General features: G+C 35.6%; 1 protein-coding gene and 1 pseudogene across 3 annotated transcripts in view; one reads left to right on the forward strand and one right to left on the reverse strand.

The window, feature by feature from the left end:
- TRAPPC8 (trafficking protein particle complex subunit 8) overlaps positions 1-27,253 on the forward strand; it is an 87,761-nt gene extending 60,508 nt beyond the window's left edge. The window contains exons 20-29 of one of the 3 annotated variants that reach the window (XM_028098145.2): positions 484-926; positions 4,200-4,347; positions 6,524-6,620; positions 7,810-7,878; positions 7,967-8,025; positions 10,085-10,258; positions 13,606-13,707; positions 16,983-17,128; positions 25,219-25,308; positions 26,257-27,251. In XM_028098145.2, coding sequence (XP_027953946.1) covers positions 484-926; positions 4,200-4,347; positions 6,524-6,620; positions 7,810-7,878; positions 7,967-8,025; positions 10,085-10,258; positions 13,606-13,707; positions 16,983-17,128; positions 25,219-25,308; positions 26,257-26,491 — 1,563 coding nt within the window. In that variant the 3' untranslated portion in view covers positions 26,492-27,251. Of the gene's footprint in view, positions 1-483; positions 927-4,199; positions 4,348-6,523; positions 6,621-7,809; positions 7,879-7,966; positions 8,026-10,084; positions 10,259-13,605; positions 13,708-16,982; positions 17,129-25,218; positions 25,309-26,256 lie in introns of all 3 variants that reach the window. The other 2 variants (XM_028098146.2, XM_028098147.2) reach the window with 2 other exon arrangements.
- On the reverse strand, positions 20,273-21,351 carry LOC114204955 (tubulin alpha-1B chain pseudogene; annotated as a pseudogene).
- Positions 27,254-27,595: the final 342 nt, after the last annotated feature.

Raw genomic sequence — 27,595 nt, forward strand, 5'->3', positions numbered from 1 at the left:
TGAGGTTGTTCAGAGCTTTTTGGGTTTTAAAATTATGGATATGGAATCATGGATCTGCACATTCTTCCCTTTTAAGATCTCTGGTGTATCTTTGCATCTTAATGATGAATAAAAAATAGTTGAATTGTTTTGCAAGTTGACATTGATAAGGGCTTTTCAACTGATAATCATTTAATTTACATAGCCATGTTAAATTACTTGTAACTTGTCCATAGTCTACACAGTTGTCAAAGTTTTCTTGATAGCTCACTTGTCACTGATGTTTTATTTTTAATTCATAACTCTGCAATCTGCTACTGAATAACATTGGTCTCTGTCTTGTCTTTTCTAAAATGGAGTTGTTAATTGTCATATATTCAGGGAGATATCAAAGAGAATAATTGTAAACCTTTCGTAAAGAAATACAGCATCTTAAATTGTTTTTCACTAGAGGTTCGGAATTTTTAACAGACAGTATAATAATATTTTTTCCCTCCAATGCAGGTGTTCTTTATACATTTTCCTACAGGGCTCCTCTGTGGAGAAATCCGAAAAGCATATGTAGAATTTGTCAATGTCAGCAAATGTCCTCTTACTGGATTGAAGGTTGTTTCTAAACGTCCAGAATTCTTTACTTTTGGTGGTAACACAGCTGTTCTAACACCACTAAGTCCCACAGCTTCTGAGAACTGTAGTGCTTACAAGACTGTTGTGACAGATTCTACCTCTGAATGTACAGCACTCATATCATCAGCTTCCTCTGTAGACTTTGGCATTGGCATAGGAAGTCAGCCAGAGGTGATTCCTGTTCCCCTTCCTGACACCGTTCTTCTACCTGGAGCTTCAGTTCAGCTACCAATGTGGTTACGTGGGCCAGATGAAGAAGGTGTCCATGAAATTAACTTTTTGTTTTACTATGAAAGTGTTAAAAAGCAGCCTAAAATACGGTGAGTATTATTAAACTTTCTTGATTTGACCTCTGTGTTTAATGTATGTGGACAAATTCAAATAAACATTTTGATATTTGTTAACATATGTCATCGTTTCTTAAGAAATTATCCCCTTCCAAATTATACATGATGTTTATATTTGAGCTTGTCCCTAATATAAGTTCTAAGTAGCCAAAAGTACAAAAAATGAGGCTACCTTAATCTTTTTAGTGGCTTCTATCTATAAACTTTATGATTCTTTGATACGACTAAGTACTCTGGCCAAAGTTACCACATAATAATGAAATTCACAGGTACCATTTGTATATGAAGACAACCTGCTATAGTCATCCTGTTTCAAGAAAATTATTTTGTTTTACCTTTCCTTTTTCTCTTGTGCCCTCTCCTGACCCCTGAGAATGTATGGGGAAAAAGGTATATATTTGTAGAATAGATGATTAGGGTAGTGTTATAATGAGGGTCACTGAAGAAATCAAACCTTGGTGCTCACAAGGGTCGGTGGACTATAATTAAACAACATATTATTTTATTTGTGATAATGCCGTTGTCATTTTTATAAAATTAACTAGGAATAATTGTGTTACTCCATTTATTAATGGAATATTTAAATATCTTCTAAGACTGTGAGGACAAAATGATACAGTATTTATAAGCATGGGGACATTTTAGATGCTCAGTAAATATTAATTCCCCTTCAGAAGACAATAGAGCATACTCTGGTCAAGCAGTCAGGGAAGGCTTTGTGGAATATAGTAGTGGTGAAATGAGCTTCCAAAGAAAGTAAAGATTTCAGAATTTGGATATCAAGGGGGATAGGCAAGAAAGTAGTGGGTATTCCAGGGAGTAACTATATATAAATGAAAATTTGTAAATTAGGAAATATAAACTGAATATAGTTTGGTCACAGTGTAAAATATGTGTAAAAGAAGTAAAGGGGAAACTATTGGAACTAATAAATGAATTCAGTAGAGTTGTAGGATACAAAATTAACATACAGAGATCGATTGCATTTCTATAGTTCTATAATGAACTATCAGAGAAATTAAGAAAACAGTCCTATTTACAATTGCATAAAAAAGAATACCTAGGAATAAATTTAACCAAGGAGGTCTCTTTTACATTGATGAAAGAAATTGAGATGACACAAATAAATGGAAAGATAGACTGTGTTCATGGATTGGAAGAATTAATATTGTTAAAATGTTCATACTACCCAAAGCACTCTACAGATTCAATGTAATCCCCATCAGAATACCAATGGCATGTTTTACAGAACTAGAACAAGGAATCCTAAAACTTGTATGGAACCACAAAAGACCCCAAATAGTCAATGTAATCTTGAGGAAGAAGAATAAAGCTGGAGCTATCATGCTCCCTGATTTCAAACTGTACCACAAAGCTATAGTAATCACTGCAGTATGATACTGGCACAAAAATAGACACAGATCAATGGAACAGAATAGAGAGCCCAGAAATAAATGTGTGTGTATGTGGTCAGTTAAATCTATGACAAAAGAAGCTAGAAAATACAGTGGAGAAGATCGTTTCTTCAATAAATGATATTGGGAAAACTGGACAGCTACCTGCAAAAAGAATGAACCTGGACCATTATCTTAAACCATACACAAAAATAAATTCAAAATGGATTAAAGATTTGAATGTAAGACTTGATACCATAAAACTAATAGAAGAAAACGTAGGCAGTGAGCTCTTTGACATTCATTGATCTTACCACTATTTTGGGGGCTCTTTTCAGGCAAGGGCAACAAAAACTAAAACATGGGATCACATCAAACTAGAAAGCTTTTGCACAATGAAGGAGACCATCAGCAAAACAAAAAGACATCCTACTGAATGGGAGAAGGTATTTGCAAATCAGGCATCAAAAATATATAGAGAACTTACACAATTTAATATAAAAAATTAAAAAATGGACAGGGGATCTAAGTCCACATTTTTCAAAAGACCTATAGATGGCCCACAGACACATGAAAGGATGCTCAGCATCACTAATCAGGGAAATGCAAATCAAAACTACAATGAGATATTACCTCAAATTTGTCAGATTGGCTGTTACCAAAGATAAAATAGTAAGTATTGGTGAGGTTGTAGAGAAAAAGGAACCCACATACACTTGGTGGAAATGTGAATTGGTACAGCCACTTATGGAAAACAGTATAGAAGTTCCTCAAAAAACTAAATAGAACTACCATACAATCCAGCAGTTCCAATTCTGGGTATTTATCTGAAGAAAACAAAACCACCGTATACACTCCTATGTTCATTGCAGCAGTATTTACAATAGCCAAGATATGGAGGCAACCTAGGTGTCCCATGTATCAGGAGAAAGAAAATGCAGCATGTGTGTGCACATGCACACGCACACAAATGTTAGCCATAAAAAAGAATGAAATCGAGCCATCTGTGATAACACAGGTGGACCTAGAGAGTATTCTAAGTAAAATAAGACCGAGAAAGACCATATTTTTCACGTATATGTGGAATCCGAAAAAACAAAACAGAAACAGACTCAAACACAAGGAAGAAGCTGCTGGTTATCAGAGTGGGGAGGGGGTTGGGGGGGCGGGTGAGACAGGTGAAGGGGATTAAGAGGTACAAACTTTCTAAAATAAGTCATGGATGTAATCTATAGTATAGGGAATATAGTCAGTAATATTACAATAGCTTTTTTATGACAGCATGGTAACTAGATTTATCAAAGGGATCATTTCATAGTGTATACAAATACTGAATCAATATGATTTATCCCTGAAACTCCTGGGACATTGTATTTCAGTTGTACTTAAAAAAAAAAAAAAAAAGAAATTTAGGAGGTAATATTAAAAAAAAGTAGTAGTAAAGGGGAATTAACAATGAAATGTAAAAAGCTCTATTGTGGAGGGCCTTCAATGCCTGGTGAAAGTTTGGGGTTTCCTTGATAGGGGATCAGTTGCTTTGAAACCACTGTCAGAGAAGTGGCATAATTAGGACATTGCTACATGAAAATTATTTTCATGTGCTATACTGATGAGTTTGGTGAGCAGACATGCCTAGAGTCTGGGAGACCGTTAGTTTCCTTCCAAACTGAGAAGAAAATTTGAAATGAAGTTATGCCAACTAGATAATTTTACTGTATTGTATTCTTTGTTTTTGTTTTAGAGTACAAATGGTCCTGAGAGCAATTAGGTTTTAAAAGCTTTGTTTGGAATTAGAGAATCCTAACACATGGAGAGGTTCTTCCATTAAATTTGCAATTTTGTATTTCTTCAGTCACAGAATATTAAGACACACTGCAGTTATTTGTACCAGCCGATCTTTGAATGTACGAGCTACTGTCTGCAGAAGTAATTCTCTTGAAGATGAGGAGGGCCGAGGGGGCAATATGCTAGTCTTTGTGGATGTGGAAAATACCAATACAGTAAGTTGGTTTAAAACTAAATTTTATTTTTAATTATATTGAAGTGTTTCCTTTGTTTTTAGGGAAGAATTTTTCCCCCCACAAGATAGCGTAAGCTAGGAATTTAGGAATGTTCATCTACAACGGTGTGAAAACATCTTAATTTTCCATTAACTTTATAATTTTTATATATATATATTTTAATTTTTTATTGTTATGTTAATCACCATACATTACATCATTAGTTATTGATGTAGTGTTCTATGATTCATTGTTTGTGCGCAACACCCAGTGCTCCACACAGAATGTGCCCTCTTTAATACCCATCACCAGGCTAACCCATCCCCCCACCCCCCTTATATATATATATATATATATATATATATATATTTTTTTTTTTAAGATTTTATTTATTTGTCAGAGAGAGGGGGCACACAAGCAGGGGGAGCAGCAGGCCGAGGGAGAGGGAGAAGCAGGCTCCCCACTGAGCAGGGGCATCCCGATGCGGGACTCAATCCCAGGACCCTGAGATCATGACCTGAACCGAAGGCAGCCACTTAACCATCTGAGCCACCCAGGCATCCCTAACTTCGTAATTTTAAGTCTAAAAAGGACCTGCTGGCATTAATATATTCGTATGATATATAGCCCCATATGTGAGTAATTCAGTACCACAGAGATCTAATAAAGTGCTTTCTAATCTCACCATTGAGAATCTATTGATATAACTAAATTTACAAAGTTGTGTTAGGATTTCACATTCCATATTAACTTGGTAACCTTCACTTACACATTTCTGAGAGCATCATTTTCTTCATATAAAACATAAACATTTTACCATTTCTGTTTAAATACTGTATAAAAATGCATATTAAAGAAGGGAATTGAGATCTCATGATTAAAATAACATCTTAGCTTCAGGTTGATTTAGTTCAAATACTTACTTGAAGTGTTATTCTGAATGTCCTTTGCTTTTGGCTTCATAAACTTGTAAGGTTGCTTCTTTTTAAGATATTTGGGGTTTATATGCTAATACTTTTCTGATCTTCAACGAAAGTAACATTTGTAAAAATAAAATTTTAAGATTTTATTATTATTTAAAGATTTTGTTTGTCAGAGAGAGCACAAGCAGGGGGAGCTGCAGGCAGAGCGAGAAGCAGGCTCCCCGCTGATCAAGGAGCCCGATATGGGACTCGATCCCAGGATCCTGGGATCATGACCTGAGCCGAAGGCAGATGCTTAACCAACTGAGCCACCCAGGCGTCCCTAAAATTTTAAGATTTTAATAATTTCAGGAGAATAAAAAATTATGTACAGTTTAACTTTATGTGCATGGGCTGTATATTGGGATTCTGATTTGTTTTTGTTGTTTGTTTTTGCCTTAATGAGACTGAGATATCTCAGAAAGATTAGAAGAAATGAAAATGCTACAGTTTTGATTCAAAATTGACAACAAGGGGTGCCTGGGTGGTGTGGACAGTTAAGCCTCTGACTCTTGATTTAGGCTCAAGCTGCGCTCTCAGGCTCCAAGCTCAGGGCGGAGTCTGCTTAAGTTTCTCTTTCTCTCTCTCTCTCTCTCTCTGCCCCTCCCCTCTGTGCTTGCACACGCACTCTCTGTCTCTTCTCTCTAAAAATAGATAAGTAAAAAAAAAATAATAATAAATAAAAAAATAAAAAAAATAAAAATAGATAAGTAAATCTTCAAAAAAAATTGATAACAAATACTGTTTGGTCTAGTAAATACTACCAGTAACTCATTATGATAGGTTCTAATAACTGAATACCTTTCAGTATTTTAAAATTTGCCACTGGTGTACATTATAGTTAGATACAGTTTTTGGATAGAATATTGACTTCTCTGTTTTATGAACGTTTAAGGAGAAGGTGCCTGGATGGCTCAGTCAGTTAAATATCCGACTCTTGATCTCAGCTTACGTCTTGATCTTCAGGTGGTGAGTTCAAGCCTGGCACTGGGCTCCATGCTGGGTGTGGAGCCTACTTAAAAGAAAAAAAAAAGAATGTTTAAGGAAGGATTTAAATAACTTAAGCATTCTGAAATATATATTGTTTATTTCAGAATAAAAATTTCATCTTATATTAATCAGTACTTTGGTAGCAGTGTCAGAATATTGTTTTCATTAGAACACTCTAAGTTTGTGCTCCTAAATCCTGAATGACTCTTATTTCTTTTTGATAGAGTGAAGCAGGTGTTAAGGAATTCCATATAGTACAAGTATCAAGTGGTAGCAAACACTGGAAGTTACAGAAATCTGTAAATCTCTCTGAAAACAAAGGTTTGTGACTTTTTCCTTCATAGTGAATTCTCACATCTTCGTTGCTTGATTTTTTTTTTCAGAGTAGTACTATAATATCATAAGATATGTTGGCACCTTTTTAATAATTAACCTTAAAGCATTCAATTGTGTTTTCATTAGTTTGTGAATCAAATTACCTTTCTTAATTCATTCTTTCCCATCTTTTTATTTCCTTCCACATCTTTCTGTTTGCATTTTCTTTAATCAATTGGAAAATCAGTGCCTGAGTACACGATCACTTTCAAAATTTCAAACAATACAGAAACACATAGACTAGAATATGGAAGGGTCTTTTTCTTTTCTTTGCTGTTTTTCTGTGTATAATAGTACCTCTGTAGTGACTGACTGACTTTTCTATGTATTTCCATACCTATATAATGCTCAAACAGAAGAATATACATACTTGTGACATATATTGACAAATTGGTTTCCAGAATATTTCTGTCAATTTATTATCCTGGCAGTAATATGAGAATGCCAAGTGTTTGTAAGAGTGGAGTGAAGCTAGCAAAATGATATTTGCTCTTTCTGGAGAATTGTACAGTATATTTCAAAAAATATAAAAATGTTTAAACTCCTCTTTAGTCTTTTGGTAATCCTTATTTTTGGAATTTATACAAAGGGATTAATTCAGAATACATGAAAGTCCATACATTGAAAACAGAGCAGTGTATTGCAAGGTTATGTTTAATATGGAAAAAATCAGTGTGGATTTAATGTAAATTATAACTCAGACTATTTTTTAGTCATTAAAATATGTTAACATTTTTAAAGTGTTCACAATACTGAGAAAATGCATCATAGCACAGTATGTGCATATAATAATATTGATATAAATCATACATATAAAAAATACTGAAAGGAAATGAAGAAATGATAGAGTGGTGGGATTGTGGGCTCCCTGGTTCCCAGGTTCTTATCTTTTAAACTTTTGTTAATCTGTAATGTCACACACACACATACCAACATGTATTTCAAGAAAATTGAATTTCATCCTTTTTAAGACCTGAAATTTGCTTTATGGAGATGAAAAGAAAGATTTTTTCATTAAACATTATTTATAATTGTGAATTATTTTTCAGTTTGACTAAGGAAGCTTGAATGAGTTAGTTTTACCATGTCATAAGCAGCTAAGAAAGATCTTTGAAATTTTTTCTTTTCTTTCTAGATGCCAAACTTGCCAGTAGAGAGAAGGGAAAATTTTGCTTCAAGGCAATACGATGTAAGGAAAAAGAAGGTAAATTCATTTTATTTTCACACTTTCCTAAGGGTCATTTTATATTTCATGCCAATGATATTGATTAGTTTGTTTTCCTGTTTTTCAGTTGCCACACAGTTCTCAGAAAAATATACCTTTGCAGATATCATCTTTGGAAATGAACAGGTATGCAAATGAGCACAATAGCATTTGATTTTAAAAGTCACAGTTTTAGAATATCTGACTGTTTTGGCAAAACTATTGATTTAGTAATCCCCAGAATCTTTTGTGGATGAAATGTCAACTTTGTTGGGTTTTGCAACTTATCTTCATGTTTCAAAACAGAGCAGAAATGCTATATGGATTATACCATTTTAATTAGTTATTTAAAACTAACTTCCTTTTGAGAGTATCACAGGTAAAAAGTATAATCCTTGGGATTAAAAAATGAAACCGGATTATACAAGGGAACCTATTTATTAGGGGAAGTGGTCACAGTGGAACATAAAGGTGATAATCGTCTGGATTTTGGTGTATCATATGGTTCTGACATCCAAATTATAAACTTTTTTGTGATTTTTGTCTAGGACAGTGATAATCCAACTTAATTATTTGTAAGAATCACCTAGAGCAGTGGTTTTCAAACTTTCAGAGACTGTACATATGAGTATCTGGGGCTCTTGTTAAAATGCAGATTCTGATTCGGTAGGCCTGGGATGGGACCTGAGAATCTAAATTGCTATAAGCTGGGGCACCTGGCTGGTGCAGTCAGCAGAACATGTGATTCTTGATCTTGGGGTCATGAATTTAAGCCCACATTGGGCACAGAGTTTACTTAATAAAAAATATGTATAATAAATTGTTATAAGCTCCTAGGTGATGTTGAGGTTATCAGTCTGCAGACCCTATTTTTGATCTAGAAAATTTTGTAAAAATGAAGGCTTTGCCTCCCCCAAAACTGTGGCTCATTATGTCTTGGGTGGGTTTAGGAATGTGCATTTTCAACCAGCTCTGCAGATAATCGGAAGAGGTGATCTGGTGATCTGCTTTGAGAAATACTGGACCAAGGGTGTAAAATTCCGTGTAGTTGTGCCCTGTTACTGTTATTTTTGCTACTGTTTCAGTTACTATTTCTTCTTTGTGTTTTTTTCTTTGATAATCCTAGACATTCTTACACTTTTGTATTTCTCTTATCATTTGCCTTCATCTGACACATTCTTTGTGGCTGTCTTTTGACTACTTGAAGAAATAGTTACTTAGAATATCTCAGTGTACCAAAAGCCCAGTAATTCCCAAACAATTGTGACTTTTGGCAACACTGTGCCTCTTGAATGATTGAATTTAGGTTTCATGATTTCAGTTGCTTGTTCTGTTCATTTCTTTTTGAAACTTAAAATCCTTAGAGACATAATTAAGACCCTTATATTAAGATTGTAATTTTTACTGTATTTGTTGCCAGATAATTTTGTATAGGAGTACCGAAGAAGGCAGAAACAAAGACATTTTCCCTTTTGATGAATCTGGTTGAATAAATAGAACTCACCAAGCACTACAGGTTACTGAGAAACCTATAGGGACAATTGTTTACCAGAAAATAGTTCACTCTTAAAGGGGAAAACATCTATTTATTAATATTTAATAATTAACTTGAAACTTAGCACCTATATAATATAGCCTATAATGCAGGGAATCTTAAGTGTAGAGATTTTACTATGAAACACAGTATTCTGTTAAAGGAAATCCTGTAGTTCTGATTCCGTTTAAAATTTTTAAAAAAATTTTTTTCATGTTCTCTCCCTTCAAGTATAAAAACCATATTAAGACCAGTAATTCCATTTGCATTCTGTTTCATTGGACGTTGTCTAGGGTTCTAAGTATTTGAATGAGAAATATTTCTGTTACTTTAATAGTACAAAGAATATTACTTTTCAATAATTTATTTTTTATGCATTTTCTTAGAACTACCCATTATCCTCCCTTGATACTTGGAAGGTCAAACCTAATGTCATGGCAGTATAGTTTAATTACTTTGAGATAATAGCTTTAAGATTCAGGGTAATTTGTACCAAATATTTTAGGTGTTTAACTGTGTTCGTGTGTTTTACGGCCTCCCTGTACTGACAGATTGACAAGAAATTATTGAATAAGCCTTTTGGTTATATAGAAATATATAGAGAAATATAAATTTTGGCAGAGTGTATTTAGTTGAAAACATTTATGTAGATAAATGATTTTCTTTTAACAGATAGTAAGTTCAGCAAGTCCATGTGCAGACTTCTTTTACCGAAGTTTATCTTCTGAATTAAAGAAACCACAAGCCCAGCCATCTGTGCACGCAGAAAAACAGTCAATAGGGGATGCTGTGAGATTAATTCAGAAGTGCAGTGAGGTGGATTTGAATATTGTCGTATTATGGAAGGTATGTGTTATTAAATTATTTCAGCAAGCCTTGCTTGTAGATACTTCAGCCTTAAGCTGAAGAACAAATGTAAGCTGGTATTATATTTTTTCTGTGTAAAATTTTCAGTTTCAATATTTAAGTTATTTTATAACTTTTTTTAACAGTTCCATAATGACTTTTTAAATCTTTTTTTTTTTAAGATTTTATTTATTTGAGAAAGAGAGAGAGTGTATGTGCATAAGTAGGAGGAAGGGCAGAGGGAGAGAGACAAGTAGACTCCCCACTGAGTGGGGAGCCTCATGCAGGGCTTGATCCCAGGACCCTGAGATCATGACCTGAGCTGAAGTCAGACGCTTAACCGACTGAGCCACCCAGGCGCCCCCCATAATGACTTTTTTACTTAGAGAAAGTATTCATTCAAATTAGATAACTTTCTTCTTTGTTACTGTTAGTTCTTAGTGGTACTGAGACCATTGTAGATATGATAAGCTCCATGAAGACAAGTATCATTATTAAACTCTTTATTATGGGCATTTTCAAACACCAAAAAGAGAAAAAATAGCACTGTGAACCTTTAGGTACCCATTACTCAGCCTCCATAGTCACTAGTATGTTGTTATTCATTTTTCATCTATTCCACTAGCCCCTCTCCTTTGTTTTCTTTTATTTTTACCTTCCTTTATTTTTTGCTGTAGTATTTTTTTAATAACATAATATTTTATCTGTAAATGCTTCTGTATTTACTTCTAGCAGATGAGGACTCTCTTATTTAACATAACCCCAGAGTATTTTTTATCTCACCCAACCAAATTAACAATAATTCTGAATTATTATCTATTTGTTGGTTTGCTTTGTTTTTCCAGATTATTTGAAAATATTTTGTTTTTATTTATTTATCTTTTAAAGATTTTATTTATTTGAGAGAGAGAGAGACAGAGCACAACAGGAAGGGGCAGAGGGAGAGGGAGAAGCAGACTCCACTCTGAGCAGGGAGCCTGATTCGGGACTCAATCCCAGGACTCTGAGATCATGACCCGAGCTGAAGGCAGAGGCTCCAGAGATTGAGCCACCCAGGCACCCTGAAAATATTTTAAGTTTTTAAAAATCACATCCAGATAAGATCCACACATGGCAGACCAGAATGAGATGGTTTAGACATTAGTCTTCCTTAAAGTTACTTACTTTAAAACAGAGGAGGCTTGTTTTTCACAGTGCACCCTTTTGTATTTCATGCATATATTATAAGAATTTGTAATTATATATAGATTATGTTACATATAATATATAATAAAATTACATATTACTTTTTAAAAGACATTTCTACAGTGTAATTAAGGATCTTGCCCTAGGATATTCACCTGAACAGGGTAGAAAGGTTTATAAAGTGTTTATAAATATTGGATCTTAATTTTGAGCTTTCTCATTATTTTTGAAAACTTTTATTTTGAAATAATTTTCAAACCTGCAGAAAAGCTGCAAGTATAGTATAAAGGACTCTCTTATACTTTTCACCAAGGTTCGACAGTGGTTAGCATTTTACCTTCTTTGCTTTATCATTTTTTCCCTCTATTGATTTTTTTTTCTTTTTTTTTCTTTTTTGCATGGGTTTCAATAAAATTTAAACAAAATGGTACTTTAGTTGATTTAGGTGTTTAATATTAAAAAGATCAATTACACATTTTTAGCTTGAAATCAAATCTTCTTGAAGATTAGGATCAAGAGGCTTCTATTTTCAGGCTCAGCGGTATTGCCCCTTAATGCAAACCAACCACTCATTAAATGTATACTAGACCCTTGAGGTGTGTGACTGCATTCCATAGATTTCTGCCATGTAACAATTTTGAAATATTTCTGAGACAAGATTTTGAGTAATGTATCTGTACTCTGTATTAATTGTTAAGTCCACAGTTACTTTGGCTGGGGGAAAAAACTGCCCTGAATAGCAGCCCACTACTACTAGTATTGCTGATTACATGAAGAAGAAAACTAAGTTATCATGCTCCTTGGCTAGAATATGGAAGTTAAATAGAATAAAAAATAGGATATTTAGTTGATTGTGGCTAGTATCTAAGATAAGTTTAACACATACTCATTTGAGAAAGTGGTAGATTTTCTTTAGTGAGGTGTCTAGATAATGCCAAAAAGCACTGCATGAAAGGAAACTTGAAAAGTCATTTAAGTTGTGGAGTAGGGAGCAGGAAGCATTAAGAGTCTTTCAGTAAAATAGGATGCAGGAGAAAAACGAAGAGCTCAGACAGCATTTTTGTGAAAAATAATTGGGAAAGGGACACAGAACAATTCCTAACCAGTCTTAACCAAATATAAAGGTTTGTTTTAAAAAGTTAAGCCTTTGTTCAGAGAGAATACATTATAGAATTTGACAAGGCTATGGATGATTTTTGTTCAATCCCATGAGACCAGTGGAAAAAACATAAGACATGTCTCACAACTTTACCCTGTCAGCATTCACCCTCTCGGCTAAAGGCCCACCCCAGCAGGTGTTTAACTACAGCATCGCTGGGCTGTGTAGTAACGCACACTGAGCAGGTCCCGGGCTGTCCTGTGTCTTTGTGCAGCACTACTTCAGCTGTGGTGTACAGGTGGCAAAACTAGCCATGATAAAATAAGTACACAGATTGAAAATATGAAATGAAAACATTTAGAAACTTTTATAGCATTTTGCCTGAGAAATATTATGTCTGTTGAATCTAATAGTAAAAAAATTTGGCTTGTCAAAAAATTTTTAAGCCTTTGTATTTGCATAATGTGATGATAACAGTATATCAGAGCCATTTACATATAACATTTTCTCTGGGGCAGGAGCAATTCAAGAGGGTGATGAGTTATATGCTGGAACCAGTGTTTTGATACAGATGAAATGAGCCTTTTTTTTTTTTTTAAGTGTATGTACTTACGGTTAAGATATCCAAGGGTGTGACATTTTCACTTATAAGATTCATGATTGTACTCACTGGTTTTGTTCTACTAGGTGATAAACCCTGAGGCATATTAGAAGCAAGACTATGAGAAAAAATGTGTTGCCTGTATATCGGCAGTCCAGTAACAAAAAGGCTTGTGTTATAGCACTGCTCTTTTGGACTAGTTTCTTAAGAGCTCTAGAGAACATTGAAAAAGATTTTAAGATGTGTCCCTTAAATATTCAGGCCAACTGTGTTATATTGAAGCAAAACAGATTTTGAAAGATTCTCTATTGATTGAATGAATAAATATAGAAATTCTGACACATCCATAGTGTTGATAATTGTTAAGTAGCCATAATATTTCTCCCTTCCATCAAATATTGCATTCATTACTTTTGAGGTTACTGCCAAGAAAGGTAACATTTTTGTGCTTTGTATGTTTAGGCTTATGTAGTGGAAGATAGTAAGCAGCTTATTTTGGAAGGTCAGCATCATGTTATTCTTCACACTATAGGAAAAGAAGCCTTTTCATGTCCTCAGAAACAGGTAATAACAGAGTTTTCTTTGGGTCTTCTTGTGAACTGTGGAGTTTTTTGTTAGGTTGGTTTTTGGGTTTTTGAAGGGGTCTGGCTTGTGCAGGCTTTTATATTGAGATTTGAGTGGGGGGGTTGGTGGCAGAAGACTAATTAAAATGAGAAATGAACATAAACTGAAATTTATTAGCATCTCGTAAGAGTATTAAGATACACTTGTGATCTTGAGGTTTCTAATAAATATTCTATACTGACTCTAGAATTCATAGTTATAAAAAGAATTAATTTACTTGAGAGGAAGGGAAACATGCCTATACCACGGCAGAACTCCAGGAAGGGCAAAGCATAAAATGTAAAGTATGCCACATGGAGTGGTGCAGCAGCTGGTAATAGTGTTTAATGTGTTTTCTGATTTCTCCTAAAATACTGTTTCATCTTACCAAAAAGTTCTCATAGTATATATGAACAAAAGTTAAGCACATCCAGTAATTCAAACAGTGACCTTGTATTGTGTTTATAAATATTGGATCTTAATTTCAAGCTTTCTCATTATTTTTGAAAACTTTTATTTTGAAATAATTTTCAAACTTGCAGAAAAGCTGCAAGTATAGTATAAAGGACTCTCTTACACTTTTCACCAAGGTTCACCAGTGGTTAGCATTTTACCTTCTTTGCTTTATCATTTTTTCCCTCTATTTATGTACACATTGATTTTTTTTTCTTAATTTACTCCCAAGTAAATTGCAGACATCCTTCTCTACCCCCATTTAGTTCATGAGTATTCCTAAGAATAAGGACAGTCTCTTATATAATCACAGACACCATTATTAAACTCAGGAAGTTTAACATTGATGCAGTACTCATATTAGTCCGTATTCAGATGTCATCAGAGGTCTCCATTATATGCTTGACAATTTTTTTTTCCTACCCAGGCCAGTCTAGGATCATGAGTTGCATTTGCTTGTCATGTCTCTTTAGTCTCCTTTAATCTTGGACAATTTCTGAGCCTTGATCTATCATTATGTCATTGACATCTTTAAGGAGCATGGGCCATTTATTTTAATGTAGAATAATACCTCTTTGGGTTTTTCTTGTGTTTCTTCATGATTAGATTAAGGTTATACATTTTTGGCAGGAATACCACAGAAATGATGTTATGTCCTTGTCAGTGTATTATATCAAAAAGCACTTGATATTAGTTTCATTATCAGTGATGGGTCATTTGATTAAGGTGGTCTCCACTGTATTTTTCTACAGTAAAGTTACTGTTTTTCCTTTCATTTTCTAATAAGTAATTTATGGGGAGATAATTTGGACCTATGTAAATGTCTGATTTCTTATCAAACCTATGTCCACTAGTTTTAGTATCCATTGGCAATTCTATGACTTGAATCAGTTTTTACTTCAATGCTTACAAATGGCAATATTCCACTAGTTTTAATGAAGATATCAAATTTAACCCCAAATCTATTTAATTAAAAAATTGTGTCTTCACCTTTGATTAATACAGAAGTCCCAAGTTTTAGTTGTATATGTTATAAACTTTTGATAATTTGGAACATCTCAAACACTGGCAAAATTAGCACTTAGAAAATGAAAAAGTGATTTCTATAAAATTTATTCATGTTATATTTTCATTTTACATACCATGAATGGCATATCATTTTTATTTCTCTGTATTTCACCTTTGAAATATTTTTTATTCTCTTTATATGATTAACTGAGCTTGGGAGATAAGGCAGTTTCATAATACTGTGAATAATAGATTTGGAGCCCAAAGACTTTGAGATTGATGACCAAATTACTTGCATAACTTGATGAACCTTAGCTTACTACTCACTTACAAGACAAAGATAATAGTTCTTTACTCCTTGCCTCTCTTGTGGTGGAACTGTCATAAGGTATGAATCAGATCCTTATTGTCAAATTATTGGACAAATATTTAGCGTTGGTTGTGAAAATACTTTTTGCTACTTTTAAGCTGGGAGAGGGGGAAACTCTTTTAAATATTCTCTCAGTAAATTAGCTCAGACCTTTGGTATCCTTTTATGGCCATTGTTCATGTGTTTTCTACCTAATAAGTGGCATATGGAAATTTATTTAGTATAGTTTAGAAGTCTCAAACAATAGCTTGGTTTTTTTGATGTTTAGAATATATTAAACAATAATACATTTTTTGAACTTTCTATTAAAGTGTAAGATAAATACAGAATAGTTGAATAGCTCATTGAATTTAACCAGGACCCAGATCAAGAAATAGAACATAAGTAGCACCCCAGAAATTCTGCTTCTGTTGTCTTCTTTCCTCCAAAGTAGACCTTTAGTCACTTTTCTCTGACTTCTAAATCAAAAGCAAATTTAGTTCTTGCTTTTACAGCTGTATACATCAAGGATCAACAAACCTTTTCTGTCAGTAGCCAGATGATAATATTTTAGGCTGTGCTGGCCAGAAGGTCTTTGTCTTAATTACTCATCTCTGTTGTTGGAGTCCAAAAGCAACCATAAACAGTATGTAAACAAATGGATATGACTGTTTCAATAAAACTTTCTTTACAAAAACAGGAAGCAGGCTGGATTTGGCTCGTGGGCTATAGTTTGCCAATCCCTAGTGCAGATCAAAATCCCAACTAGGCTAGCAGGAAATTAAAAATCAAAATTTTCCTGGATGGTAAAGAAAAATGGAGAAAAATGGTTAAAAAAGATAATAATAGAAAGGGGGTGATATTCTCTGTTTTTATTTAGGTGATAATGATATTTATTGAAATGTTTACGGTGTGCCTGGCACTGGCTATATTGAGACTTTTACATGCGTGATTAACCTTCAGTTAATACAGATGAAGTACTATAACCACAAAACACAGCAGTCTATTTTCAAAATGAAATTTTAAAGCAATTTTAGTTCTTCAACTATTAAGACAGGTGCTATACAGTTCAATGTCTGTGGCTTAGTCTGTGGCTAAGTAATAACCGCAACAAATTTTGAAATTATTATGAACCCCTTTTTACAAATAAGGAAATTCAGTCTTAAAGTATTGAATACCTTATGTGAAGTTGCTGGAACTTAAGTCTAACTCCATCACATAATACATAGGGAATGAATAAATGATTCTGATCCTAGATTCTTTATCTTAAATTGTATCGCAGATGATTCTGTTAGTTTAAATAACAGCAGAAAAAGTTGTTCATGCTTTCCTTTATCTCAACTGGTTTTAACTTCTTTTATTTGTATATGCTATATTTTAATAAGACAATGTTTTTATTGTCATATATATTTTTTTCTTTTCTCAGGAGCCACCAGAAATGGAACTATTAAAATTTTTCAGGCCAGAAAACACTACAGTTCCTTTAAGACCATCCGTAGAGCAGCTTTCTAATCTCATTAAAACGAGTCTTCACTATCCAGAATCATTTAATCATCCATTTCATCAAAAAAGGTCTGAGGTTTATTTTTGTTAAAATTTTTCTACAGTGCACGTGTGCGTATACACGCACACACTCTTATTTATTTTAACAATGGCATTAACCCCAGTATTGAAGAAGAAATTTAGAATAATATTGAGGCTATGGAAATTGCTCTTAAATAATTTACCCTTTACTATGATCACTATATGCTGCAGCTGTGGTTAGAGGTAGATACTGCCTTCAACACCTCAGTTGCTGAAAGTTTCCTTTTGGTGAGCACGTTTATCATTAAGTCAAAATCAAGAAAAAATATAATTTTGGTTTTGTTTTAGACACAAATTAAATGTAAGAAATGACTGTAGTATAGACTCATCAAACAGTTCAAATTTAGACAGCATTATGAAGCTTTACTAAGTGCTAAATGCTAAACTTCTTGGAGAATGATGTTCAGTTGACCCTTGAACAATGCGGTTCCATCTATGTGGGTCTACTTATACATGATCTTTTTTGACAAATACAATACTGTAAATGTGTTTTCTCTTAAGGATTTTCTTGATAACATTTTCTTTTCTCCAGCTTACTTTATTGTAAGAATATAAAATATAATTCATATAACATACCAAATATGTGTTACTCGACAGTTTGTGTTATTGGTAAGGCTTTGAGTCAGCTGTAGGCTATTAGTAGTTAAGTTTCTGGATAGTCAGAAGGTATACACAGATTTTTGACTGTGTAGGGGTTAGCACCTCTAACCCCTGCGTTGTTCAGGGGGCATCTGTATTTGTAATTTTGGTAAGTAGCTTGATTATATAAACTTAAGATTCTAAAAATAAAAAGTCCTAAGTCAGATGACACTTCAAAAAGTTGCTAGTTTGCAGGTATAAGAAAAGATGGAGAGACATCTGTTAGAACCAGTCTATAAGTGATAAGTGAAGGTATGAATTTTGGTGAAAAATTCACCCGGGATAAGGGTGGCGATGGGGTGGGATAGAACAAAAAGAGAACAGTGACCTGCAGAACAATGACATCGGAGAGAAAAGCTAAAGAAAAAGGAATCCACAAAGCAGACTAGTTGAGAAGTAATTAGGAAGAAAAGACCAATGAGGAGAAAGTGGTATCTCAAAAGTTGAGTGAGAACAGTTCAAGGAAAGACAATGGTTTAATTGTTTAAATTGCTGCAGAAATGTCAAGTAATAAATGGACCAGAAAATTATTTATTGGATCTGACAAGAGCTCATTAATGGTTTTTTAGAAGAATGTTACTATATAATGGGAGTGGAATTCAGGATACAATAAGTTGAGGAGAGATTGGGAGGTATAAGTAAGTAAAGTGTAGTCTACTAGTGTAGACCACCCTTTCAGAAAGCTGGGCTATGAACAGGGATCCAGGAATATCCATTCAATATTGTTTTCTTACTAGGTAAGATATGGTTATGTTTATGGTCTTGAAGGAAATGATGGGATATAGGGAGAATAACAGAATCCTTAATAGATGGAAAGATAACACTCCAAAGAATTACAGGATTAGCTTTGGACTGCAGAAGGGATCTCCTTACTATTGAAACAGGGAGAGAAGAAAGTAGGGAGAAATTTTAACGTATTCACACATTATGGAGTGCCTCCAATTTTAGGGAGTATTTCGAGGAGCAAAGTAATATAGGAGATAAGAGAATAAAGGATAGAACATTTGAGAAGTAAAATTTGAGGGTAACTTCTGAGAGGAATGAGAAGAAGCTGGCTAAGGACACACAGATTGCTGGGCAAAATTAAGATCTTGACAGAGACTTAACGTCAGACATATTTAAAAAGTAACTTAAATGGTGCTAACTGCTTTTAAACCTTCTCTATGTTAAATATACAACAGAAAAGTGCTCAAAAACAACATGTATGACAATGGTGATTTTTTTTTTCCCACAAAGTTAACACCCAAATAACCACTTCTATGCTACTGCTAGCATCACAGAAGCCCCCTGTGTATTCCCTCCCAGGCACTACCCTGTGTGCCCCCAATATTGATAGTCACTTCTTTGCTTCTCTTTATAATTTTTCCAACTAAGTATACAACTCTATATTTTGATTTGCTTGGGGCATTTTTTGAACTTCTTATATAAGTGGAATTATAGAGTATATTTTTTTTATGTCTGGCTTCTTTCATTTAATATGTTAGTAATTGTTAACTATTGCATGAAGCAATAGAATTTTCATTGCCTTATGAATGTTTGAACATACCGGAACAATTTATCTATTTATCTACTCTACTATTGATGGACTTTTGGATTATTTTCATATTTGAGCTATTTTGAATTCTTCTGTGAATAATCGTGTGTATAATCTCCTAGTGTATGTGTGCTTGCCTTTTTTCCCAAATTCTTCCAAAGTAGTTTAACCAACTTGTACATCCCACTAGCAGTATATGGGAATTCCCTTTGCTCCATACGTTTACCAACACTGTTGTCAGATTTTTAAAAATTTTAACCATTTAAGTTATTTATAAAACTTTTTTTGTCTAGGTCTTAATGTTGCTCTAAAGTGCAGCCATAGTTGAGGAAAAAAATTTTATGTTTTATCCCTATTGAACCTGTTTTGACTTGATGTACTTTCATGGGCAGTTTTGATTCCCTGATGTTTCATTTTAAGCAGTTGTTCTACTTTGTTTATCAGACCCATCCTGCTTCACGTACTTCCTGAATATCTTAGATTCCACAGTGCTTCTTTTTAACCTTAGTGGTTGAAACCTTGGCTGTGCTTTATTGGCAAGGATATTTAGGAGTTTCCACATGATTTGATTGGGGTTAAAAAGACTCATCGAATCTAGGCAGTGTAGGGAAGTATGTGAGGCAGGACAGGTTTGATCGTCACTTCACCTCCCGTTCATCTTACACACCTGGGAAGCAGGGGCATACCACCTAAATGATCAAGCTGAAGTAGAGTAGTGGGTTAAAAACAAAACAGCACAGTTAAATAAAACTGTGCATGGAAGTATGTGAAAACAAGACAAGTTAGATAAGGATAAAATGTGGCATTTTTTTTCCAACCCTGGCTGCACAGAATTACCTGGGGAATTTTTTTTTTTTTTGACATTTAAAACAGAAACATCACTTTTATTGACAAGTTAGGGCCACAGCAGACAGCTTCCAGAACAGAAATAGGACAGTCCCAAGACAACAGAGTGTAAAATCGCAGCAGACAGCTTAGTACTCTTCACCCTCACCCTCTTCCTCCGCACTGTCCACTCCAACCTCCTCATAACCCTTCTCCAGGGCAGCCATGTCCTCACGGGCCTCAGAAAACTCTCCTTCCTCCATGCCCTCCCCCACATACCAGTGAACAAAGGCACGCTTGGCATACATCAGGTCGAACTTGTGGTCCAGGCGAGCCCAGGCCTCAGCGATGGCTGTGGTGTTGCTCAGCATGCACACGGCCCGCTGCACCTTGGCCAGGTCTCCACCGGGCACCACAGTGGGAGGCTGGTAATTAATGCCCACTTTGAAGCCAGTGGGGCACCAGTCCACAAACTGGATGCTGCGCTTGGTCTTGATGGTGGCAGTGGCAGCATTGACATCTTTGGGAACCACGTCGCCACGGTACAACAGGCAGCAGGCCATGTATTTACCGTGCCGAGGGTCACATTTCACCATCTGGTTGGCTGGCTCAAAGCATGCGTTGGTGATCTCTGCTACAGAAAGCTGTTCACGGTAGGCTTTCTCAGCAGAGATGACGGGGGCGTAGGTGGCCAGAGGGAAGTGGATGCGGGGATAGGGCACCAGGTTGGTCTGGAATTCTGTCAGATCGACATTCAGGGCTCCATCAAATCGGAGGGAAGCAGTGATGGAGGACACAATCTGGCTAATAAGGCGGTTAAGGTTAGTGTAGTTTGGGCGTTCAATATCGAGGTTTCTACGACAGATGTCATAGATGGCCTCATTGTCTACCATGAAGGCACAATCAGAGTGCTCCAGGGTGGTGTGGGTAGTGAGGATGGAGTTGTAGGGCTCAACTACAGCTGTGGAAACCTGGGGGGCTGGGTAAATGGAGAACTCCAGCTTGGACTTCTTGCCATAATCGACAGAGAGACGTTCCATCAGCAGGGAGGTGAACCCAGAACCAGTTCCCCCTCCAAAGCTGTGGAAAACCAAGAAGCCCTGAAGACCTGTGCACTGGTCAGCCAGCTTCCGAATGCAGTCCAAGACAAGGTCAATGATCTCCTTGCCGATGGTGTAGTGCCCTCGGGCGTAGTTGTTGGCAGCATCCTCCTTGCCGGTGATGAGCTGCTTAGGGTGGAAGAGCTGCCGGTAGGTGCCGGTGCGAACTTCATCAATGACCGTGGGTTCCAGGTCTACAAACACAGCCCTGGGCACTTGCTTGCCGGTGCCCGTCTTCACTGAAGAAGGTGTTGAAGGAGTCATCTCCTCCCCCGATGGTCTTGTCACTTGGCATCTGGCCATTGGGCTGGATGCCGTGTTCCAGGCAATAGAGCTCCCAGCAGGCATTGCTGATCTGGACACCAGCCTGGCCCACGTGGATGGAGATGCACTCATGCATGACTGCGACTTATAGGGTTCCTCGGGGCGGGAAGAGGCGAGGGGAAGGCGACAAGATTCTCCCGCTGACAGACTACCAAGGAGTCCGGGGGAGAAGAGCTACCTGGGGAATTTTTGAAAATCCAAATGCTCAATGCCACTTTCCTCGGAATGTCTGGGAATAGAACCCAGGCATTTGTATTTTTTAAATGTCTTCAGATAATACCAGCATGCGTCCGTATCAGTCATGGTTGCCACAGTAATGCTTCATAACAAACCACTCCAGAATTCAGTAGCCTACAAGGCATCTCACACTCATGGATCTGCAGGTCAACTACCATTTGGCTTGAAGCTCATCTTCAAGCTGTGGGTTGGTTGGGTTCTTGTCCGTACCACATATATTTTGGGCTCAGTCCAAATGGGCAGCAGCTACTTGGATGTGTTCTCATGGCGTATCTCTGGAGTACAAATGTGAACCATATTGTGAGACATTTAAGGCTTCTGTTTGCATCAAAGACATTAATACTGCATTGGCCAATTAGCCTCACCTTCACAATCAACAAGGATGATCCACAGTCCCCCAGTGGGAAGGGTGAAGGGAGTGAATAACTGCTAAACAGTAGTTACAGTTATACCACACTAACTGAGATTGAGAAACACTGAAATAGAGAGCCAAAGTGATTGGTCATCCCTGTGACACTAAGAATAGAAGTATTGAGTGAGAAAGCCGGAGAGATGGGAGATAATTGTCAGAGAGTGGAGTGACAGAGTATTATTTCAGACGTGGCTATTTTAGGTGATTAAAAAAAAAATCACAGTGTGGTCATGGAAAGTAGATGGCTGAGTTTTGAATAGTACTAAATTTGAGAAGATGTTGAATGAGTCGTCTGCTTAGTAAAGTTGTCCACATGATGACAAGTCTTGGGATTAAAGAGAAGAAAGCAAATTCCTGCCGAAGCTTTTAATAACTGAAGCCAATAGATGATATGGAAGAGATGCATAGAGCAGTGGTATGCCCCTGCTTCACAGACGCAGGATGAATGCGAGGTGAAGCGATGTTTCCCTCATCTTTACTGAAGATATTTCAAAATACTCATCCTTTCCCCTTCCTCCAGAGAATCTGCTGTACTGAGTTACTGTTGCTGGGCTTAGTATGTCAGTATGAGGACATAAAAAAAGATGAAAAACTGTGGAGTAGTTTATGACAAATAAATGGGTGTTTTGACAGAGGAGATAGGAAGAAATCATCAAGAAGTGGTATTGGAACTATATTAACGATACATTCTGACCGGAGGTGTGGAAGATGTTGGAAGAACATCTGTTGTCAAGAGGGCTATAGGGGAAGCTCTGTACGCAGCCAAATTTCAGTTAAAGTAAGATACAGAAACATAAAGAGAAGAGACTGAGGATCTGGAGGAGTGTTCTTCATGTAATAGAGAAATGTGGGACAGGATGCGTCAGGAGGAGGTTTGGTTACGGCAAGTAGCACACGGACCGTACAGGAATAAGAAGATGAGAAAGAATATGTGACCAGACACAGCAAAGATGTGAAACATACTGAGTTTAGCTGCCATAGCTTTCAAAATAAGAAGTCACATTAGACATGTTTATGGAGCTTTTGAACATGTGCTAGGCATTATTCTCAGCACTTAGCGTATTTGATCCTACCTAATCACTATCATGAGCCCAAGACGTAGTTACAATTACTGTTCCTAGTTTACAGTTGAGAAAACTGAGATACAGAATTGTTGAGCTAATACTTAAACTTTAGTCTAACTGTAGAACCCATGCCTTTAATAACACTAAATTTGGTGGCGGGGGAATAGTTCTCAGCAGTTTGGTCTCTGTGTGGCTCATCAGATTAGCGTTTTTGAAAGACTGTTGTATAAAGTGGTTTTTAAAACGTGGTCTCGGACCAGCACCCTCAGCATTATCTGGGGACTTGTTAGAATGCAAATCCTTGGGCCATTCCCCAGACCTGCTGAACCAAAACTGGGAGTGGGGCCCAGTAGTCTTTTTTTTTTTTTTAACATGCCCACCAGGTAATTCTGGTGCAAATACAAGTATGGGAAACACAGTTCAGATATGAGAAACACCCCATGTAGAGAATGGATTGTATCAGGTGCTAATCCAGAGGCTGTTGTAGTACATCAAAAGACAACAGGCCTTGAACTTGTAAGGAAAAAAAGATCAAGTAACCAGGTTTCAGAGATGTGTGGAAGAAAGAATTGACAGGAATTTGTGAAGAATAATAGAAAATTGGGAATGGGGACTAGCGAGGCAGGAGCACCCATTCCCAAGGAAGAAGCACTTAGTATGATGCTTAAGGTTTGCTGGGATAGATGGGGGTGCTATCCACCGAAACAGTGAGTGCAGGAAGAGAAGGAGTGAAGATGATGAATCTGGTTTGGGGCTAGGAAATATCCAGATGTTCATGTTTCTAGAGGCATTTAGATAAATGGAGCATTTAACATTTGAGGATCAGATGGGAACAGAATAGCAAAAGTTCCTGAGGTTTTGCTTTGTGTTACAAATTATGTAGTTGGATTTAATTTAAGGAGGCGCTTCAGACTGGAAACCTACTCAGTAGTCTTTATTACCCTCCTTTCCTTGTGAGAAGTTTGTGAGGGAGGTAAGGGCATAGCAGTGGCACAGCTGAAGGATAGGTTTTTGAAATTATCTGAGCTTTTTGGTTGAGGGAAATCTGTTATTTGCAGTACTGTTTGGAAAATATTTCTAAGGATTAAAATTTCTGAAAGCATTAAATACATTGAGCAGAATTTTAAGGTTATTTTGTGTGAACTTATAAGGTTACTGTATTTTATTTTTTACTATCTCTTTATTCTTTGTGTTTATAGAGTAAAATATTAATAATAATATGTAACCAGCCTTCATTTGTGCCTAGGTTATGTTTATTATGTTCTTGATTTGAAATTAATACCAGTCTGTTCATAATGTCCTCTTCTGTCACTGCCTGTCCATTCTATGCTTTATTAAATGCTTTAGTAATTTATTAATTATAAAGCAATATCAGAAACTGGATTACCTGAGTAAATGTGTCCACTTAAAAAGGCTTTCCTCATAATTTGCTTTATAGAAATAATTTTCATATTCTCTAAAACATGGTGGCTTTTATGCAGATTTGGTAGAAAAGCAAATGTCAATCAAGGCCAAGTTCTCAAAATGAAGTGATTTTCAAGAAACATAAGGAGAACAGGATTAGTTGTTGGCATTTTCACGATTTATTTTTTTCCTCATTGATCTTTCCTAGTTGAGATTATTTATAAATTTTTGTTTTTCATTTTGAGAAATAACCACCAAGAAACACTTGTTATTTTTTAAGAGTAGCTCTAATAAATGGAAACAAAATGGTTTTGTGGATGTGTATATTCTGATATTTAGCATTCAGGCATTGTAGGAACATATTTTCCTTCTTATTTACACAAATAATGTGTCTTTTTGGATTTTGGAACTCAGTTTTTTCCCTTACTTGAATCTAATTGTTTTTAAGGAGCTTGTTAGGTATTCGTAAGTGTTATTTTCAAGAAAGTTGATTTTAAAAAGAAAATGCACAGCTTAACCTCTCTGTTTTCCTTCCGCAGCCTTTGTTTAGTACCAGTCACCCTTTTACTGTCTAATTGTTCTAAGGCTGATGTCGATGTAATAGTTGATCTTCGGCATAAAACAACAAGGTAAAGATTCACTTGGTGCAAGATTATTTTGTAGTTTAGGATTGATGTGAGAACAATTTAGCATTTTGAATTATGCACATAATGACCTAACACAAATAGAGAAAGTTTACTCAGGTGTGCCCTGGATTTGTGTTTGACATTACAGAAGCGTTATAGAGGAGTTAACAGAGGATTGTCTGCATTATAGTGGTGACAGAATGACAAGCGATTTCCAAAAGAAGCAAATTGTTTTGATCAGAGACAGAAATTTTTATGAAAGTTTGTTGGTGATAAAGAACTCTAAAATTGAAAATCAGCAAGTTTGCAATAGAAGTTTTTTTTTTGTAATTATAAAATAATACTTAACAAAAAAATACAGGTCCATACTCCCATATCTGATATCTCAAGAGCTAGATGCTTTTTGGAATTCAGAAATTTTTGGATTTTTAGAAAAGTAATGTGAAGTGTATATGGATTATTATTATATAACACCCCAAATAGGATCTGGAGCAGCTCTCTGGAATCCAGACACGTTCTGTGTATGATTGATTATGTGTGTCATAAATAACACCTTATTGGTAGATTCTGGGTTGCTTCCCATTTTTCAGCATTATAAACAGTTTCAGTATTATAAGCATTCCCATATACAAATTATTTTTATGTTATGGATAACCATTTGGTTAAAAGCTGAGGTTTAAAATCAGGTTCCATAATTTTACTAGCTGCTATTGTGAGCATTAATTGAGATAACACTTGTGCTTAGAACATAGTAACTGGTAACAAATGTTAGCTATTATAGCAATAGTAATACTACCTATTGCCATTATTGTCATTATTAATAAACAGTTCGCTTCATGAAGTAGTTTCTAGAAGTAGAATCCCTAGGTGAAAGGGATCCGATACTAGAACTTCGGGAAAAAATTTATAAAGAAAAACCCTCCAACTTACCATTTTCCTTCTCCCACATAGTCCAGAAGCATTGGAAATCCATGGATCATTTACATGGCTTGGACAAACACAATATAAACTTCAGCTTAAAAGCCAGGAGATTCACAGTTTGCAGCTGAAAGCATGCTTTGTTCATACAGGTGTTTATAACCTTGGAACGCCTAGGGTATTTGCCAAGTTATCGGACCAAGTTACAGTGTTTGAAACAAGTCAGCAGAACTCCATGCCTGCCCTGATCATCATCAATAATGTGTGACAACTTGCACATTTGTACTGAAAGCCACAAGAATCAGTTTTATCTTACTGAATGGGTTTTAACAGCAGTATTTGAAGTACCTAACTTGTTATGGAGGTTGGTGTCGGATTGCTGCAAAATACTTTCGACTTGTCAATGTGTTGATGATGCAAAGCACGTTGGACTGAGAATCTTTACATTCTTTTTTTGTATTTCTTTAAACCCTGGTAATAATTTACATACTCATAATACAGAGTTTCAACATATCCATGCACCTTATTAAGCCCTGTCTTAAAAACCAGTGTCTAAGTCTGCTGTTACAACTTATTGATGGTATCTGAATATTACCAGATGATTCTGAGGAAGGAAAGGCCTTGTTGGCAGTACTCCTGTTAAGCCATTAGTCTATAAATTCCAGCTTTACTGTGAAGTTCTATAGAGTGTTAAATACAAGTTTTCCTGTCTTGCCTCACACAATTCTCTAAAATCAGTTTTGAACTTTGGTTATAGAGTCTTCATACTTCAGTATCTGGTGGTTCCTATGGCTTATACATAACTTTGTAAAAAGAAAAAAAATTTTTCTGATGCTTTGAATATAGTTTTGAAAGGAGTTTGACTTTTTTTTTCCTCATTCATCTCAGCATAGGGTGCACTATTTCACAATATGAAATTTTTTTGTCATTTAAATTATCATATTCTTTATTATGTAACTTTAACAATTGAGTTGATCTGTTTAAAATATAAATCTACTCAAGTTAATTAAAAATAAGCTTTTCAAAAATGTATTATATTTATAACAAGTGTAAATAGAATAAAGACATGCTATTCACTGTATAGATTTATTAGATGCTTTTATTTTTTAATTCAGAGGATTTAACATGTTCTTTATTTAAAATGAATGCCAACCATAGTAATTACAGCAGGCCAAACCAATTTCCTGAGAAAGCTTTGTTTCCAAACATGAAATACAATTTTTGTTCCTACAGTCCTTGGTGGCCATGTTTTACACAAGCAAATGAATTTTGCCTTTAAATGTGTCATGTCTGATGCCCAGTTACAAATTTGGATAATTGTTTTATATCCTGGGAAAAAGGAAGATCATGCTTACTAAACTATTGAAAATAA

The sequence above is a fragment of the Eumetopias jubatus genome, unplaced genomic scaffold (assembly GCF_037043125.1).
Source record: "Eumetopias jubatus isolate StellerSeaLion01/CBP00866 unplaced genomic scaffold, mEumJub1_p1.0 scaffold_16, whole genome shotgun sequence".
NCBI classification, from domain to species: Eukaryota; Metazoa; Chordata; class Mammalia; order Carnivora; family Otariidae; genus Eumetopias; species Eumetopias jubatus.